The sequence below is a fragment of the Motacilla alba genome, chromosome 6 (genome assembly GCF_015832195.1).
Source record: "Motacilla alba alba isolate MOTALB_02 chromosome 6, Motacilla_alba_V1.0_pri, whole genome shotgun sequence".
NCBI classification, from domain to species: domain Eukaryota; kingdom Metazoa; phylum Chordata; class Aves; order Passeriformes; family Motacillidae; genus Motacilla; species Motacilla alba.
In genome coordinates, this window is record NC_052021.1 from 7,413,269 (window position 1) to 7,431,303 (window position 18,035).

The window sequence follows — 18,035 nt, forward strand, 5'->3', positions numbered from 1 at the left end:
AGTAAGGATTAATACATAACACTTAAGGCAGTTCATGTAACTTTTTCTTTACTATTGTTGTTATCTCCTTTACCTAACACTAGGCACAGAAGGCAAACAGGGCTTTTCTTCTATTTCTGGATTACTTAACTGTGGTTCTTCCATTAAAAACATCTAAAACTTTTCAAAAGAATAAACACTCCTGTAGAGGACAGTAAATTCAGTTTGAATTTCATAGATTCATGGAATAGGAGATGTCTTCAAATAGGTTTGATATGTCATCAATGCCTGAATATCCAGGGTTCATGCTCCTGCTTATTGGCCAGGGACATGTCCTCTGAGAAGAACTTGTGTTAAGGAGATGACAACTGTGCAACTACTGAATCTCTTGATTTTTCCAGCACATTGTACCTGAATTGTATCTTTTCCCCTTCTCCTTGCTCCTGTGAAGCATTATGTAAAATGGTGTTGGAGCTTTCAGTGACAGTTCCTTGAAAAAAATCCATGCCCATCATTTTCATGAATTGCTTTTCCTCTGCAGCTAAGACGTGAGAAGATTGACCTTGAGAACACTTTGGAACAGGAGCAAGAAGCACTAGTGAATCGTCTCTGGAAGAGGATGGATAAGCTTGAAGCAGAAAAACGGTTTGTCTTGTTACAGTGCACTCATTACTGTGGGAGAGGTTTTTTGTGGCATTCACATTCTCTGAAAAAATCCCTTCGCCCAGGATTTTTCTCCTGGGAAGCTGAGAGGCCTCAGAGAAAAAGGAAAACAATTCTTATCTCATTTGTTTCTCCTGTGTTGTGCTCACGTGTGGAATGTGTTTGGGGATTGTTTACCAACAGGTGATTGTTTCATTGCATTCTGCTGGGAGTTGTTTTGACTCTTTAACCAATCAGGGCCAAGCTGTGTCGGGACTCTGGAAAGAGTCACAAGTTTTTATTATTATCTTTTAGCATTCAGTAAGTATTCTTTCTGAATTCTTTAGTATTCTTTCTGTATTCTTTAATATAATGTGGTATTATAAAGTAATAAATTAGCCTTCTGAGAACATGGAGTCAGATGCATCCTTTGCTGCCTTTGTCGGGGCATTCCCAGCAAATACAACAGTTTTTTAATACATCGTGTTCTGGATTAAATATGTTCATCTCTGTCCCACAAGAGTTGTATAATCTGTGAAAACCTGGAATGTGAAGCAGTTGTAAAGTTCCTTGTTAGCATGATGCTGCATCATGGATTGCTTAAAGTAGATAAAACTAGCTAGTATAAGAAATTACTTGGGAAAGCTTGAAGGAATTTATTGAATTTTTTCAACTGCTGATAGCCTCGTTTTAAAGCTTCTGGTTTGTGGTCAGCTTTAAATTCCTGGTATTTTACTGTGTTTTTTATATGAGAAGCTCTTGTTTTTTCCCTGCCTGCTTAAAGAAATCTTGAGCTTTTTCTCAGTGGTGTGCACTCATTCCATTGAGACTTCCCAATGCTTCTTTAGTAGAAATTAAGACAGTGACTCTTTGTATTGTTGGAACAACTAAAATTTAAAATACGTATGAAAGCAACCATCTCTTAAATGTTATAATAACAAGAACTCAGTTTGAGGAGGAAATAGGAGAGAATAATTATTATCAATACCTGATATTTTTATGTGTATATTGTTATGTTAATGTGACCCTCTGAATCTTGGCTGGGGCCTCAGAAAACACCTGAGCCTGAGTGAACTGCAGGTTTTGTAGTTTTATTTTAGAGAGCCCTGCTGTGTGGAAGGTGCTCTGAAGAGCTCCATATGACGTTCAGCAGTGGTAAATCCATAGCAGGATGAGCCTTTGGTAGGATTTTTGCATATCTTAGATTTGAAGGCTTCTTTAAGGCAAACCATTTCTGGTGTGATTTATCTCAGACCGTGCCCCTGCCTGTGAGGAGCTGTGCTGGAGTCAGCCCCTGCTTTAGTACTTTGTGTGGTACACATGAATACTGCCCTGTGCAAAAGGCAGTGCTTGCATGGTGCTGTCCCTGCTCTTCAGGGCACGCTTGGATCTGGCCCATCAACATGTTCCTTCTAAAGTTTCATGCTTTCGGGATGGAAAATACTCCCATGTTACCTCCAAAAATCATCATTTAGAACCTTTAATATCTACCATGTGATTATTTCATATCAGAAGTTCATTACTCCTGAATTTACCCTAATTTATTTGGAGTGTTTGAAACCTTGATTATATGGAACACTTTAATACCTTTCTGTTTGGAAGTTGAAAAAAAAAAAAAGGGAGTCTATTTTACTGTCTTTCAGAAAATGTTTGTGAAATTCTTTTGATAGTGGTGAAAGGCAGAAAAGCCTGTGTTTCAAGATAGACATACTTTATTCATCATTAATCATCACCATGTGTCCTTTCTCCAAGAACATAAATGTAAAAACTTGTAAGAGATTAAGTGAATTTTCTTAGCAAAATTTTGTATAATAGGTAGCCTTTGAGGACAAAACTGAGGTAGCTATTTATAGTCTAAAATTTGTTTTTCCTGAACTATATGTTGTAATATTTTGGAGTGTCAATGTCTGAATATGTTAGAAAATCTTCTGTACTAGGACAACAAATTTTACCTTTTTTATTTTGAGTTAAAAACTAAACATTATAACTCCTCTTCAGTTTACCTCCCCTCAAACAGTAGTTAAAATAAACTCTACATACCTTTCAGAATCCTTGCAGTGGCTTTCTAGGGGATATAAGAGGTTTTCATTAGAATGGAAGGTGAAGTTTGCACTCTTTTTCATACAGAATTTTGCAGGAGAAATTAGACCAGCCAGTATCTGCTCCACCATCACCCAGAGACATATCAATGGAGATAGACTCTCCAGAAAATATGATGAGACATATCAGGTTTTTAAAGAATGAAGTGGAGAGGTTAAAGAAACAACTGAGAGCTGCACAGTTACAGCGTGAGTAAACAACTTGTTTCAAATCTTCTGAAGTTTTTGCATTGTAAGATTTTTATATGTAGTTTCTTGAGTTTGAATTGAAGGTAGAAGTGGAAAGAAATGGGGCAGGTTCGGATTATGACATTTTTATAATTGCAGTGTTATTGCTTGCTGATGTATTTATAGTGTAGTTTAGAGGGTTCTTTAGCTTTACTAAAAGGATGTCTTAAAGAATCAAAAAATTATCCTTGTCTATTTTATGCCAGAAGAAGATGTATCTATCTTTTTTTTCCAGAAACTTAGCAGTATTTCAACATACCAATTTTTCAAAACATATTTATGGCCTATTTTCTAGGAGTTGTGTTGCAGATTAAGAATTACTCAGAAGAACTAACAGCTAGTGAAATAAAGGTCAGCTGTATGTAAGAATTTCACTTGTTAATGATTGTGGCAACCTGAGGCAGCTGCTGCACAGTATAGCAGCATTAATTTGCTGTGTCCTTTCCTATGTAAGATGGCTCTGAAGCATAAAGAGCTGTTCCATAAACACGTTCCTGTTGTGCAGGGCTGGGGCCCGTTGCCCAACAGTGGGACCTGCATTTTGCCCTGCCTGCCCAGGAAGGGACTGAGCACTGAGCACATGGGCTCAGCTGCCAGGAGGCTGCTGGCACCTTCCCTTGGACTTTGCAGTGCCAGTCCTTCATTCCTTGCTGCTGCATGTGAAATTGCTGTCTGAGAGTCAGCAGTTGTGCCTGCTTCTGAGTCAGTAGCGTTGCAGTGCAGTTGGTGAGTGGGGAGAGACCTCAGCACATGGCCAGAAAAATCTGGGCAAATGCACAACAGTCAGATCAGCCCCCTCTGGCCAGCCAGGCTAGCTGGAATATTGCAGCCTCCATTTAGAGAAGGAGCTTGCTAAAGGCAGCAGCCTTCCTTCAAGACAGAGGTGATGGATCAAGAGTGCTCTTTTGCAGAGACCTTGTGCACAAGTTTGTGGCATTAATAATTTATGGCTGTTAAAAGAAGATAAGGACAGCTAATCTTTGTACTAGCAAATTCTGTGCTCCAGCCTTCACTGACTGAAGTTCAGAGCCTTAGATTAAAAGTACTCTTTGTGCAAATCCAGCCTAATTAGTTTCATTTCAAGTATCCTCTATTTTTTAAGTGGTTTCTTTTTGAACTACTGTGATTTAGAGTAAAAAATTGAAAGCATTAATGTCAAATTTACATTGAAAATAAGAGCTTGGTTTAAAAGGACTCACTCCCTTTGTGAACAGGTTAAACAGAACTGCAGCACGAATAGCAGAGCTGGTAGGAATGGTGGATGTGCCAGCCTGCAAGCAGAAGATGAAACTGAAATGAAGTTTTCAGATTGGTGTTTGAAATACATGGTCATTAGAGAACCTCTAGTATTCTTCTTAAGTACTTAATGAAATCTTACTTATGAAATTCTGATACTTGTATTACATTTTTTATTTCTGAAACACTTCTAGGAACTGGTGTGGTATGATAATACTGTTCAGGAAGCTACACTGTTACATTTAATAGTGATATTTCCACAGAAGAGAGATAAATCACATGTTGCTAATAGTTTGGGAACAGGTTTCTAAAACAGGAATATTCTTTACCTTGAAGGTTGTTGCATAAAGGAGTGATGACAAAGCATGATGAATTGTTTTGGGTTTTCTTAATGTCAGGGATTTAACTGCAAGCTTGCTTAAATGTTACAAAATCTCACAAAATACATTGTGTGTCTCATAAGTCTTCTTCACATATTCCACTTTATTTAAGTAATCTGTCACAAAGCTTTGTAACTTTTCATAATTTGACTTTATCACCTTAAGTAATCTGTGGTACCAGACCATTTCAGTGATATTTGCTGAACTTGTTTAGAACTGACAACTCAAATTGCCCTTTAATGTAGAGAAGACCTCTTGTTGGCTTTTAACATTGAAATTGAATACAATTTTAATATTAGTATTTTAATATTGGCACATGTTCTGTTGGACAGTTTCTGTGATAAGATGTGTAATTGAAAGTGTGCTGCAGAATATATATGTTAGCAATTTTAATACAAGTTTGAGTTTGGAGTTTCAGAACTTGTGTTGTACTTCCTCCTTCAAAATAAAAATATACCTTTAAAATAATTTCTTCAGTGTGTTGCAGGAAAATCTTGGTAAGTGTGAAATAGCATTATTTTAATGGAGCAGGAATCAGTATTTTTTCTTAATGGTTTTAGTAATGTTTTCTTAATAAAATTTTTCTTTATTTTCAAATTTGTTTTAAAAAATACTTTTGGGTTGTGGTAGTGAGTTTTATTTTTCTTATATTTTATTTTAAAACTTGATGCCAAACAATAGTTTATTTTAGTAGTTACTATTCTGAATTAGGCTTTGAACTAATGATTTAGAGGTCAAAAATTTTCAGTGATCTATCCTGAGCATTTTCTACACCTTCATCTTGAAGTGTTGGAGTAAAATTGGGGACAACATACTTGGCTGCCTGAGAAATTGATTTTAATCAACTTTTGACAAAACAATGAATTTCAGATTCAGAGAAGATGGCACAATACTTAGAAGAGGAGCGACATATGAGAGAAGAAAACTTGAGACTTCAAAGAAAATTACAGAGGGAAATGGAACGTAGGGAAGCTCTCTGCAGACAACTGTCAGAAAGTGAATCCAGCTTAGAAATGGACGATGAAAGGTTTGTATTTTTTTGGCCATCCCGGTGTGTTGGAGTTATTTATCAGTATTTATACTACTTTTTAAATATTATGGAATCATTTTAGAAGTAACTTGTGTGTGGGTTTAATATGTATATCAATAAGCATAGTCCAGGAATTTTATCAGTGTTGTACAGAATTTGCAGTAGTTTTAACAGTGAGTAAAAAAATATTTATATCTGAAGATTGCTTAGGGGTTTGATAATATATATTGAAATAAATACAGCTGTGGAGTTGAAAATCAGGATAATTTGATCACAACACTTGTTTTGCACCCAACTTGGTAACTGCAAGGAATTCTGTGAGGTAGGGACAGCATCTTTACTTGAGCCTGATTTGTCCTTTGTAGAAAGTAAAATATGTTCAGCCAAATACAAAGGGATACCAGAACTGTTGGGCTGTCCTTGATGTACAAACCATAACATCCTTGATTTTTTTTTTTTCTATTGCAAGCTGCTTTGCTTGCCCTGACCTTACAGATAATCTTGAATCTTTCATGGTTTGTATCTTGCCTTTTAGTGTTTCCTCATGTCATAGAAATGTGACAGTGTTCTATCTTGAAAGAGGATTTTAAGTACATTTTGAATAAAACATTCTTCGTTCTTATCAAATGCTCATTATTTGGTTGTATTGTTGTATATTATTTTGGATTTATGGTAGTCCTTTAGAATAAAAAAAGAAGTTACTCTCTGCTGTGTATTTTTTCTGACACTGGGAGATTTCTGTTTCCTCTTGGGTCCTTAATATATTTGTTACAAGATGTAATTTACTAGAAAACAAAGTACCAGATATTTTGTGGTAAGGAGTACCCTTAAAATAGGAGTACCCTCAAAGTAGTGTGTTCATGCTAATGAAACACCAAGGCAACTTGACCTGTATTGCATTAGCATCTGGTATTAAGATGTAGCAAATGCTATATAAATTAAATTGTTAGAAATAGGGGATTCTGAGTTGGAATTTTTTCTTACTAGGCTTACCTTTTCTTCCACTATTTACAGTGTAATGGAAGTACAATCAAAATCTAAGTCTATGAGAATTACCAGTATTAATCCAAATTGTAGAGTGTCCTAATAATATTTTATTGCCCACTTGTAAGTAGTGGTAACCAGGAAAATGCAGGACAATTTGATTAACTGTTCTGTACTTTTGAGAAATTGTCATGTTTGATTTTTTTTTGGTACTACAAAGACAGAATCACTCCAAATCTAGTATTTGCAGTGTAAGTAATAGAAAGCAAAGTGAGGGACAAAGCAGGCATTAGTAGTTAGCCTGAGAAGACAGAATACTTGTGGAACTATGTGCAATCATGATTTTAAAATGTAATTATTTGTCAGTTTACATCTTCCTAAAAATGATGGTGGTGATGGATGAGCTATCCATCTCTTTCAGTTGCATTCTGTTACTGATGATAATTATTGCTTGCAGCTGAGGGTAGGTGAAGATCCTTTCCTGAATGTAAAGGACACAGCTCTCCCAAAGCCTCTTTCTCCAGACCAGCAATAGCTTTGTCCTAATCCTCCATCCTATTCTTTGGAGTAGCAGGGTAATACCTGAAACCAGGACACATGCTAATGGGGTGCTGCTGTTCCACATCACCTGAGGCAGGGAGTGGGATGACTTCGAGGAAGCTCTATTTGTGTAGAATGCAAGGGGGGGATTAAATTAGAGATGCTGCCTTGCTGGAACTCCCACACTGGTCTGCATTGGAGCCTACTGTGTGTTGCAGAGGTAGCTTAGTTCAGTTTCACTAACCTTGCCACTGGTAGCTCTTTTAAAAACTCGTATATTTAATTAAACTCTAATTTATTAGTTTGTTAGGTTTCTGTTGTTCTCTACTGCAGCTACTTTTATTACCTGGTCTTCCCAAACTCAAACCAACTTTGGTATCACTACAATGTACTGCCTGTGCTAGGGCATGTGGCTTGTTAACTCTGAATATCCTGGTTAAAAACCAGCAAGATGCAGTACCAAAATATATTTCAAGTAGTCTGTGGACAGACCTCAAAGTAGTCATTGTGAGTTCCATCAAATAGGAGTAATTTTAATGCTGTTCCATGTTACTGGTCATTTATTATGATGGGGAAATAAATGCAGCTACTAAGAATTCCTGGGAACACACTGGTAGAAGAGGAGACAATTAAGTCAAAGTGCTGCTAGGTAGCAAATTTGGCCTGCTGCTCTGCTGTGTCCAGTAAAGAAACACAGCTGAATCTAATAATATAAACCCATGTGCACCAATTTGCATCCACCTGGAGAAGGTGAGCAGGGGAGCATCTAATCTAGAGAGTGACTGAAAAATCCAAGTGGAGAGTGCCTAAGCAACTCAGCCTGATACTGCCAGCCTAGTGCTGTGAAAAAACCCACAAAATCTCCTGAATTAAAAGAAAAAAAACCAAACCAGTGAGTGACAAGAAGGACCAATTGGTGTTATTTTTATTCTTTTATATAGCACTTGACATCTGTGAAGAAGCTTCACTGTAGTCAGTGAATGAAGGACAAATAAGTATCACTAGAATTATTACAGGTGGGGAAAAATGCCTTGCCTCAGCTTCTGATCTGTTCAGTTTATCATAATGAAGTATGGGATGTGTCTTGCAACACAGCCTGGAAGTACTTTTAGTGAGGTGGTCCTGGGTTGAAAGTGCCTCTCTCTTCCAGTGGCAAAAGATGGGATGAGCAAATGTTTGAATGTTGGGACCAGAGGGATTCAAGTAGGAAACAGGACATGTTTTTAATGCTATGGCTGATCAGCTGTTGGAATAAATTATTAGTACTTTAATGATTTCTTCACCCTTTTTCATGATTTCAGATTAGTGCTGAATGCCTTTCTGGAAGATACACTCCAGCCAACCAAGCTTTTGAGTTCAATGTAGAAATGATGTGTGAAGTGCAAGAATGTAGAATGGGTCAGATTCATGTAAACCATGATGACATGGTTTACATCTCTGACCTTAATACATACTATTTAATCATATACAACTTATATGGTTTTAACTGGAAATGCCTAAGAGAAGTCCAGCTGTTTCCATGGAAAGTTAAGCCAGTGTCAGCAATGGCAAGAGTTCCTGTCATGACTTCCTAATGTGCTTCTTATGGGAATTGAAAAAATCACAGTGAAACATTTAAAACATGGCACATTTTAAAAGGTTTGATCTAATTATTCTTTGCCTTTTTTTGTTAGATATTTTAATGAGATGTCTGCACAAGGATTAAGACCTCGCACTGTGTCCAGTCCTATCCCTTATACACCCTCACCAAGTTCTAGCAGACCTATATCACCTGGTAAATATTTAACCCAGTTTCTAAAATTATTGTATGCATCACATAGTAACGTGCCCTATTAATATATTTAGGTCAGTAGCCTTTCAAAGCTAGTTTGGACAAAAAATCCTGCATCGTAAATGCAAGAATAGTTTTGCCTTAGGTGTCTTCTAGTGCAGCATGTTCTTGGATGGTGACCAAATATTCTGTATTTCAGATCTGTGGACAGATATTGAAGATCAGTTAAGTAGCTATCACTTAAACTTTATTTCTTTTTTGCTCTTTTTTTCTCTCTTGCTGTCTTTTTATTCCCCCTCCCTTCCCACACAAGCTGCGCAACAGGACACATAAATCAAATGGATTTCTAGAGTCTGGTGAAGAACTAGTAATGAGATTGATATTGTGCTCTGGATCAAAACTTCTTAGAGGAGTTTAATCTTGAATATGTTGGGAAAAAAGTAAATTTTCATTTCTCTTCAGTAGAGAAATGGCTTTTGTATTTCTGCTATTTTCTATTATTAAATAATGACCGTGAAATTAATAATTCCTATCTCACATACTTTGTATAACAGAAGCAAACAAACCTTTTCTGAGTTTCTAATTACTGAATATATTTTAAGTCAAATGAAATGCATTTGTCTTACTAACACATTTATTGACTGAAATTTAAAATCCCTTCAAATTGCACTTGGACATTGATTACAAGTTGTTGGCAGTGGGTATTACGTGGTGCTCACAAACACCTTGCACATTAAAGAAGTGAATTGTGCGCTCCTGGCTTTCCCACATTCACCTCTAGAACCTGCCGGGCAGACGAGATGTGCTCTGTGTTGACTCAGGATGGGAATGAGACATTTTATTACACAGGTCTGCTAGAACATATAAATGTCTTTAGATCCTTGAATTTTCAAGGCTGACTGTGGTTTCTCAAAGGACTATAAATAGTTTTCATCCAGATGTTGCATGTGTGAGGAGCAGCTATGGCCGTAAGCCATGTTATGGTGTAAGAGATGAGCAGTGTGACTGTGAGTTTTCAGAAGGTTTTTGCATTTCTGAAATAAGCCAAATGATTTGACTTTCAATGTTTTGCAAGGTGTATTACCAAGAAAATGATACACATTTTCTTACCCCTTTCCTGTAACTTGGTGTACAGAAGTGTAGTTGTGCCAACAGCTGCTCTGGAGGAACAGCTTCGTTTGTGGTTCTCTGTGTGCAGCCTTGATAACAGTACAGTGTCCAGCTGCAGGTTGGATCTACAGTCACACAGTAATTACAGCTCTGTGTGGGACAGATTACCTGCTAACATTACTTAGCAATGCTCCCTGTTTAGGTGCTGATGTGTCAGTGCAGGAGAACTCTGTCAGTTTATTCCCACACTGAGACTGAAGAGCATTCCTTGTTCCCTGTGGACTTGATTTCCCATCAGTAGTTGATACAAGACTGAAAATTTTATCCCACAGACAGAGGATGCTGAAACACACTCTGAAGCACAGCTGAAATTACTGTTTCTAACAGAGTTAAGGAGTTTGGAAATTTTGGTGTGGTAAATGTTCTGGGCTAGCCTGTCTGTGCAGGCAGCTGCATTAATCTCCTTTTCATCTGATAAATTAATATCAGCAGTTGGGAAGTGTCAGACTTAAGAAAAATAGAAGCTGCAGTTTGTTAGAGAACTAATGAGATCAATGGGGAATTTTGTAGAGCTGTCTGGGATAAATTAATGCAGTACTGGATGAAAACAAATAGCTTTTGAGAGTATTTTGTATCTAAAGTAGTACAGTAAGATGATGCCAGAAGTATCAGCACAGAATAATAAAACAGCTGTATGTTGCATCAAGTATTTGTATGATTTGGCATATTTCATTTGGGAAATGATGTGCCTTGAATATGTGGTAGCAGAATTTGTAACCCGTTAGAAATGCTGTAATTTCATGTGGATAGCTGATTGAGTGGATCAGATACTGGCTTCTGAATCCCAGAGTCTTTGTGCCTGCATGGCTTGGGGTACTACTTTTGAAGACTCTTTGAAGCTGAGATACTGCTGAGATTTCTGGTACGGTGATCTGTGCTAGAAATCATCTAGAACTTTAGAGATAGTGTAATTACTGCTGCTCCTAGGCAGCTGGGGATTAGTTGTTCTAATTACCAGTAAGTCTTCAGTGTAGCTACTGTTTTGTGCTTTGCTGCTAGATAGATGTGTGGGGCTGCAGAGATGAACTGTCCTGAATGTATATACACTGCTCTGGTTTTGTTTCTTTGGCTGCCATGTAGACTTGCATTTATCAAGCTTGTGGAGCTGGATTATTCCAAAGCAATTCAAAATTGCCACGTTACAAAGGTGGCTCAGTTTTGCCTGTTATTTCCAGGCTCTTAATTCTGACTGGCTGCCTTGTCACCTCTCTGAACATTGATTTCTTTCTATCCTTGTTGCTTACAAAAGCACTTAAATATAACACATGACCTCTACAGATAATTAGATAGTGTAGTCAAAAGGCAGATTAATTTTGTTGTTACTCTGTAGTGGCAGGGATTCCATGGGAGTAACTTGTAATTTGCACCTGACATACATTGACAATGTAAGAGAATCAAACAGAATTGAAGGAAGCACAGGCAGTTTTTGTTTATATGACTTCATTAGTGATCTGAGGCTTGTTCTGTGTTCTGGTCCAGATCTTGTCTCATCTCTTGTAGTCAGAAGCACAAGTGCATGGTGCTGGGTGTTGCTGCAGGGACATTGTTCTCTATTGGTTTAGTGTTGAAGTGTGAAAACTGTTCAATCCAGTGTGGTGTTATGAAAGTTTAGTAGGCCTTCAGAAATGTTTTTTTGGTCATTATTCTCCAAAGCAGTTGCTTGAATCTAAGTGTAAACAGCTGAGAAAAGTCCTGTGTCCTTCCTTACGATGTTTTTGTCAGAAAGCAGAAAGGAGCAAAAGGTTTTGGAAAATGTGCTCTTTTGAGAAACTCAAGCTGTTCAGAATGCTTTAGGTGTGAACTTTAGGTGTGAAGCATTTGGCAGTTGTTGTTTCTGTTTTCCTTGGTTAAATAGACCTATACAGGAACTCTGCATTTTTATAATTGAGTTCTTACAAAAATGAAATATTTGGATGAAAGAATTAGATATTTGCAATTTTGGATGTTGGGCTGTCCTTAATGTAGATAAAACAAGTTGCAATTTTAAATGTTAGCTGCTAGCCTAGTCCAGCTAGTAACATTTCCCAACATGTTTTAATTTCCCAGTCCCAAAGGTCTTTAAAATGCTGAGGCAAAAGAGAAGGAATCCTCAGTGCAGATCTGGTGTGCCTTGAGAAGCCACCTACACACAGGTTTTTTGTGGAACCTCATTGTGACCCAGTGCTAGATGGCTTCTCCAGGCACAACTTCTCTGCTTCTTCAGCCTGTATGTAGTTCAGGGAGCCATTTCCTCCGTGGAGAAATGGAAATACTTATGGACTAGAACTAAGCTACTATGGGAGTCTTACACCATTTATCTTGAGTGAAAAGTTATGTTTAACATGGTATAATGTATGTTTAAAACATATGGTAGTATGCTGCAGGAAAAGAAAATAAATTTACATCACAATTCTCAGTACAATTAGTATTTTCTAGATGGCTAATCTGTAACACTTACTGGTTTTTAGGCCATCATTGATTCAGAACCAAAAATTTAAAAAAAAAAAAACCTCTCTCTTTAGTATTTAATATCAAGCAAGAATATTGATGTTACCTTGTTTTAACAATTTTAGGTCTGTCATATGCAAGTCACACAGTTGGTTTCACACCACCAACTTCACTGACTAGAGCTGGAATGTCTTACTACAATTCCCCAGGCCTTCATGTGCAACATATGGGACCATCCCATGGTATTACAGTAAGTATTTAAATTAGTAAATACTTATTACCAATATAGTTTGGTTTTTGGAAGTTATGATTGGTTGTCCTTAAGCTTTTTTACCAAACATTTTTGTAAATGTTTGTTTTTGTCTCCTTACTCCAAGACACCTATTGCTGCTTTCTTCAACCCTGATTTTCCTCTTCACCCCTCAGAAACTGATTCTTTTTGGAGAACCTTGTTTTCTGCAAAAGAATAGGATGTATTATCATCTTAAGGACAGTAATAGGTATCATCTTATGGATCAGCAGGCAGGGTGTGAAAAGTGATGTTCTAAGCTACTAAGCCTATCCCAGGAAGTAAAAACATTGCTTTCATTTTTCTCCTAGTCTCCACCATCTGATGGATGAGTCATCTGAGGTTGCTTCAAGCTCAGGTTTTCTTCAGGATGACACACAATGCTACCATCATGTCACTGTAACAGGCAGTTAACTCTTATTTTCTATTGTCATTGGCAAAGAAGAAAGTTAATATAAACATTTGTTAGGGCAATTTCTCATATCTTTCAACTGCATTTATTTCCTTTTTACCTGCGATGTTTGATGCATTTCCGCTTCGTTGTGTTTCTTCTAAATATTTGTGGAGTTTAATGAGCAAACAAAGCCTGAATATTAACCATATGGCAAAATACCTTCTGGTTGTTGTATCAAGACCATTTTGATTTTTCTCAGCGGGTATGGTAGTATGTAAATATTCATCAAGGTTTTTGCTTATACTTATCATTCTCAGATGTAAAAACATATTTTAATATAATTTTTAGTTTAATGCTAAAATATGGCTGCTTCTGGTTTAGGTGGGTGTGCAGAGGTAATTGTTACAATTTCTCTGAGCTAAGGTGGGTGGGAACACTGCAATGGTAGGTAGAACAGGAAGGAAGCTGGAGCTCAGCAGGAAAGTAGAATTCTGGTTGGGGCTCAGCCCATGGCTGTGTGTCACATGAAGAAGGGGACTCTTCCTTAGTCGCAGGAAGATCTTTATGCTTCTGGAAAACATGGAAACTAACTTTTTAAATGAGTTTATCAAGGAACTTGCTCTGTTCAGTCTCTGTGAAATACTATATTTTCTGAAACTCTAAATGAATTGAGTCACTGTGAAAAAGATCATCTTGAGGACAAAATACTAATTGTTCAGAGAAAGGTGTTGACAAGCAGCTCCTGGCTTTGTCTCAATACTGATACCAGGTCCCCTTATTATATGTGTGCAAATGCAATAAATGATATTAAGTGTTTCAGAGGCATCAGTCAGTTTTCAAGAATCTCTTGGGTTTTACATATAAGTTTATTGTACATAGTTGTGCAGAAAAATAGATACAATATATTTGATTTGACTAAACTGCAGTTTCGTTTTTGACTCTTCATTTTTTGATCTCCATTACAAAATAACTTTGACTTTACATTTGGTAGTACCTTTGGTATAGAACTGTAGTCATGCTTCTCCCCAGAGCTGACCACCTGTGGTTGATTAGTAATTATGGGTAGGTGGTTTGTCATGCCATGAGGTTGTTGATTCATGCTAACCAGATTGGTAAGTAATGAGCATTTTTGTTTCAAAAGTGCAGAAGTTAGTGTTGTGGAGTGTAATTTATATTTTTGCATTGCTAACATTAAAGATTATCCTTCCCCTCCTGCCCCTCAGTTTGTAAAGGTAAAGTGGGGTTTCAATCTTTGTTTAAATGTACCAGTTGTTGAAAATCTGTGGCTTCTGTTCAGGGGGTCTCTCTAACAACTGCTTCACTCCTGCAGCTCAAAGCGTTGTAATATTTTTTTGTTCTCCAAAGAGCAGCTTGTATAATGCTTTGGTTTTGCTCCAATGTGTGGGCTAAGAGTCTTTTCAGAGAGCTGGAGATTCTGGGCAGACTCTGATACTCAAAACTTTGCCACACGTGCTCAGGTACCACATACTTGTACCTCACATGCCAGCAGCCTGAAGTCAAGAAGGGTTTCTCAGCACCTACTGGTCAGGCAGGCACAGCTGGGAGGTGCTGTGCCTGCAGCATCTCATTTCTTTTTACGTTGCTGGTCATCATGGGTAAACATATCTGCAGGACATGTCTTGTGTTCATTTCCTGCAAGCTGACAGGAAGGAATGCATGTTCTCTTTGATGTCAAGAGTACTTCCCCTTTCCTTTGCTACTCCATTTCAGAGGAACATTTATTTTATGTAAAAGTTGTATTGTGACTCCTGCTATGTTTTGAAATTTCTTCTTCCCACATAATTGTTCAGACTTCTTTGCGTATTTTTTTTTCCTTTGCCAAGCTTAGAGGACTTGCACCTACCATTGTTCAGGAGTGTGTTAAACATAATTTCAATATTTGTTCTGCAGAGGCCTTCACCACGAAGAAGTAACAGCCCCGACAAATTTAAACGTCCCACTCCTCCTCCTTCTCCAAACACGCAGACCCCAGTGCAGCCACCTCCGCCACCACCTCCGCCACCTGTGCAACCTCCGGGCCAACCCGCGGCATCGCAGGCAGCCAATTTCCAGCATTCAGTGCATCCCTCCTCTCAGCCTTAGTGCATGTGCTCTGCAGTCTCTATGTCAGAAGTGGACTCATAACACGGAGCAGTTTACTAAAAGCCAAAGGCTTACTTGGCATATTTGGATTTGACTTATTTGCACTGAGGTTATATAGGCTTCACTGTTAATTGTGTTGTAAACGTTTGTATAAAATGCAGCCAGTGTTGTGGGTCTACAACACTAACTTAACAAAGTTTTCCATCAGTGTTTACTTGAACTACATGTATGTCCATTCTCTGGCTGGAACATTTGCTACTCTGTTTGGTAATACGGCATTATGTCGTTTTGCTTGGCTCCAAAGCTTCATTTTCCTGGCTTTTAGGTTTGTAAAATTAAAGGGATACCTTTTTATATTTTTTCATGACAATTTGCAGAAAATGAAAGGCATGATGGGCTACGTGATAAATTCTGAAATATTACAGTGTTTACCAAGCTTATGGAAGATCAGCACTATGTTTCAGTCATTTAAAATATCAGCTTCTAGTGCAAAAGTGAGTCAGACACCCTAATCAGTGCCCAAGACACAAGCTCTCTGGTATTTCGTAGCAAATGAGCTTAATTCACAGAGGACACATCCATACTTCTCCTGTTTAAAAGCACCTCAAACATATGGTACAGTCAGAACTTTACACTGAGGGAACTGGCTTGTTGGAGTCTGTGGAATGTACAATTCGTGGACCTTAAGATTTGATGATGTCACTTGACATTTCTGCTAACCTGTAAGCTGCCCATACCGTGTGCCCTGTCGCAGTGACTGTAGGGGAGTGTGGTCCTGCCCACAGGTTGCTGAGAGCTGATTCAAGTGTGTGCTCTTGGATTTTTTTGCTGCAGAAGGCGATGTGATTGTAGAGAACAGCTGATGATAATTTCTTTCTTGTTAAAGTATATTCATTGTGATTCCCCCGAAGCAAAGTTTGAACAGGTATTTTAAATGTTCAAAAGTCTGTTAGAAAACGAGATCAGCGTAGAGGAATATATTGGCGTAACAGCCAAAACTTTGTATTGCTTGGTAGAAACAGAGTACAAGAAAGTAGCACAACATGGCACTAATGAATGCTTATTTAGCAGCCTAAGCCGGTACAATGTATAAAGAAATGTATTCCAAATACATTCTTTCCATTCATTTAGCACAAATAAATTGGTTTCACTTTGCAGTGGAACAAAGTGTCACTTCTTGATATTGACATCCTACTCGGTTACATTTTTCCTGAGGTTCCTGTTGAGTACTGGGGTTTATATATTATTGATAATTTTAAATGGTTTACCTCATATATATGGATATGTGGGCCATGGAAAATGACAAGAGAATGTTTATTTTATGAGAATATGTATCTGGCTATAATCAGAGCAGAACATGAGTAATTTATCTTTTGTTTACAAAAGTTTGTTTGACATGCTTAATGCTTTATTAAGGACATTTTAAAGAAGGAAGTACAGCATTCTGGTAGTATACTAACACTTGTACATATAATGTCATGTTTGCCGCTCACCTATTCAGTCAGAATTGCAAACTGAAAAAATCCTTATGAAAACAGTGCTCTAAATCAAAGTTGTAAGTTAAAATAATGTTGTAAAATGTTCCGCTTAAGGCAAAATTAGAATTTCTTCACCGTAGCTATGTAGTTTCAGCTCTGAGAGAATTTAGAGAAATGCATATATAGTCTATTACACTTCTTAAACCAATATGGGATCAAGTGCATTATCAAATTACATTACATTAATTATGGTAGTTACTCTCCAGTCAAACGATTCTCAAGATTGTGGCAGACCTAAAATTTGACCACTGCTTCCACCTGAAAATAATTGACCATAGCAGATGCTCAACTTTCCATAGAGGAAACTCAGCTCTGAGCATTAATAATTAAGCAGAGCTCCTGAATAAGTGATAGGATTGAATGGGAGAAAGTGACAGATAGTCAGAGGTGGGCCTAAGGTCAAGACAAGATCAGCTTCGTTTGATGCTTGTCCTTTTGTAAACATAAGACAAAGAAAAAAATATACTCTTTATTAAGTAGGATTCCAGCTCAAGTATCCCAGAATTTGAAATGGTGCCCTCCTTTCTGAAGTGCTTTGAGATCCTTGGATGTACGGCTCTGTGGAGGGCAATCTCATGGTGGTGGTAGCACAAATGTGGGTGGAAAGGGAAGAGCCTTTGATGGTGTTTTAAGATCTCAAAATGGAAAAATTGCCTAGTATAATTTACATTTGAAGCATATTCCAAAACTGAATTTGTGTAACCCAAGTTCAGCTGCTGTTATAAAGTGTCTTAGTGAACTTTCCTTACTGTTCCAGTGGGACTGTTACCAGAAGAAAGTAAAGAACTGACAAATGTATACTAAACCTTGAAAGTGTAAAAAGGCACTAAATTGGCCTTATCGAACTCAGAACGTTGAACAAACATTTGCTTGCAATCAGAAGTGTTAAACTCTATTTGTAGACTTTTTGAATAAGATGAGAAATTGTGCACAACCATCTCCTAATAAATGTAAATGGATTTTCAGTTTTCCTTGTGAATTATAGTCATGAATTATGATTCTGCAGCTGTGATTTTATCAGATCTATAGACTGGAGAAACTCACTTGACAGTGAGGTCCAGCTCACTATGAGGGCTTAAGTACTTTGTTTCTCTCAGAAGCACCTGGGTGGTTTTCTGACATCCTTTTCATCCCTGATGCCTCTCAGCTGCACACTGCATTGTCACTAGCTGTGTAAGTCCACAGAAGCAATTTCCAGCTGTGTGGAGCATTTTGTGAGCGTGCC

General features: G+C 37.6%; 1 protein-coding gene across 1 annotated transcript in view; it reads left to right on the forward strand.

Moving 5' to 3' along the window:
• CCDC6 (coiled-coil domain containing 6) overlaps positions 1-17,789 on the forward strand; it is a 49,575-nt gene extending 31,786 nt beyond the window's left edge. The window contains exons 4-9 of the mRNA XM_038140534.1: positions 521-624; positions 2,749-2,909; positions 5,435-5,591; positions 8,792-8,892; positions 12,612-12,736; positions 15,081-17,789. Coding sequence (XP_037996462.1) covers positions 521-624; positions 2,749-2,909; positions 5,435-5,591; positions 8,792-8,892; positions 12,612-12,736; positions 15,081-15,272 — 840 coding nt within the window. The 3' untranslated portion in view covers positions 15,273-17,789. The remainder of the gene's footprint in view (positions 1-520; positions 625-2,748; positions 2,910-5,434; positions 5,592-8,791; positions 8,893-12,611; positions 12,737-15,080) is intronic.
• The last annotated feature ends 246 nt before the right edge of the window (positions 17,790-18,035 follow it).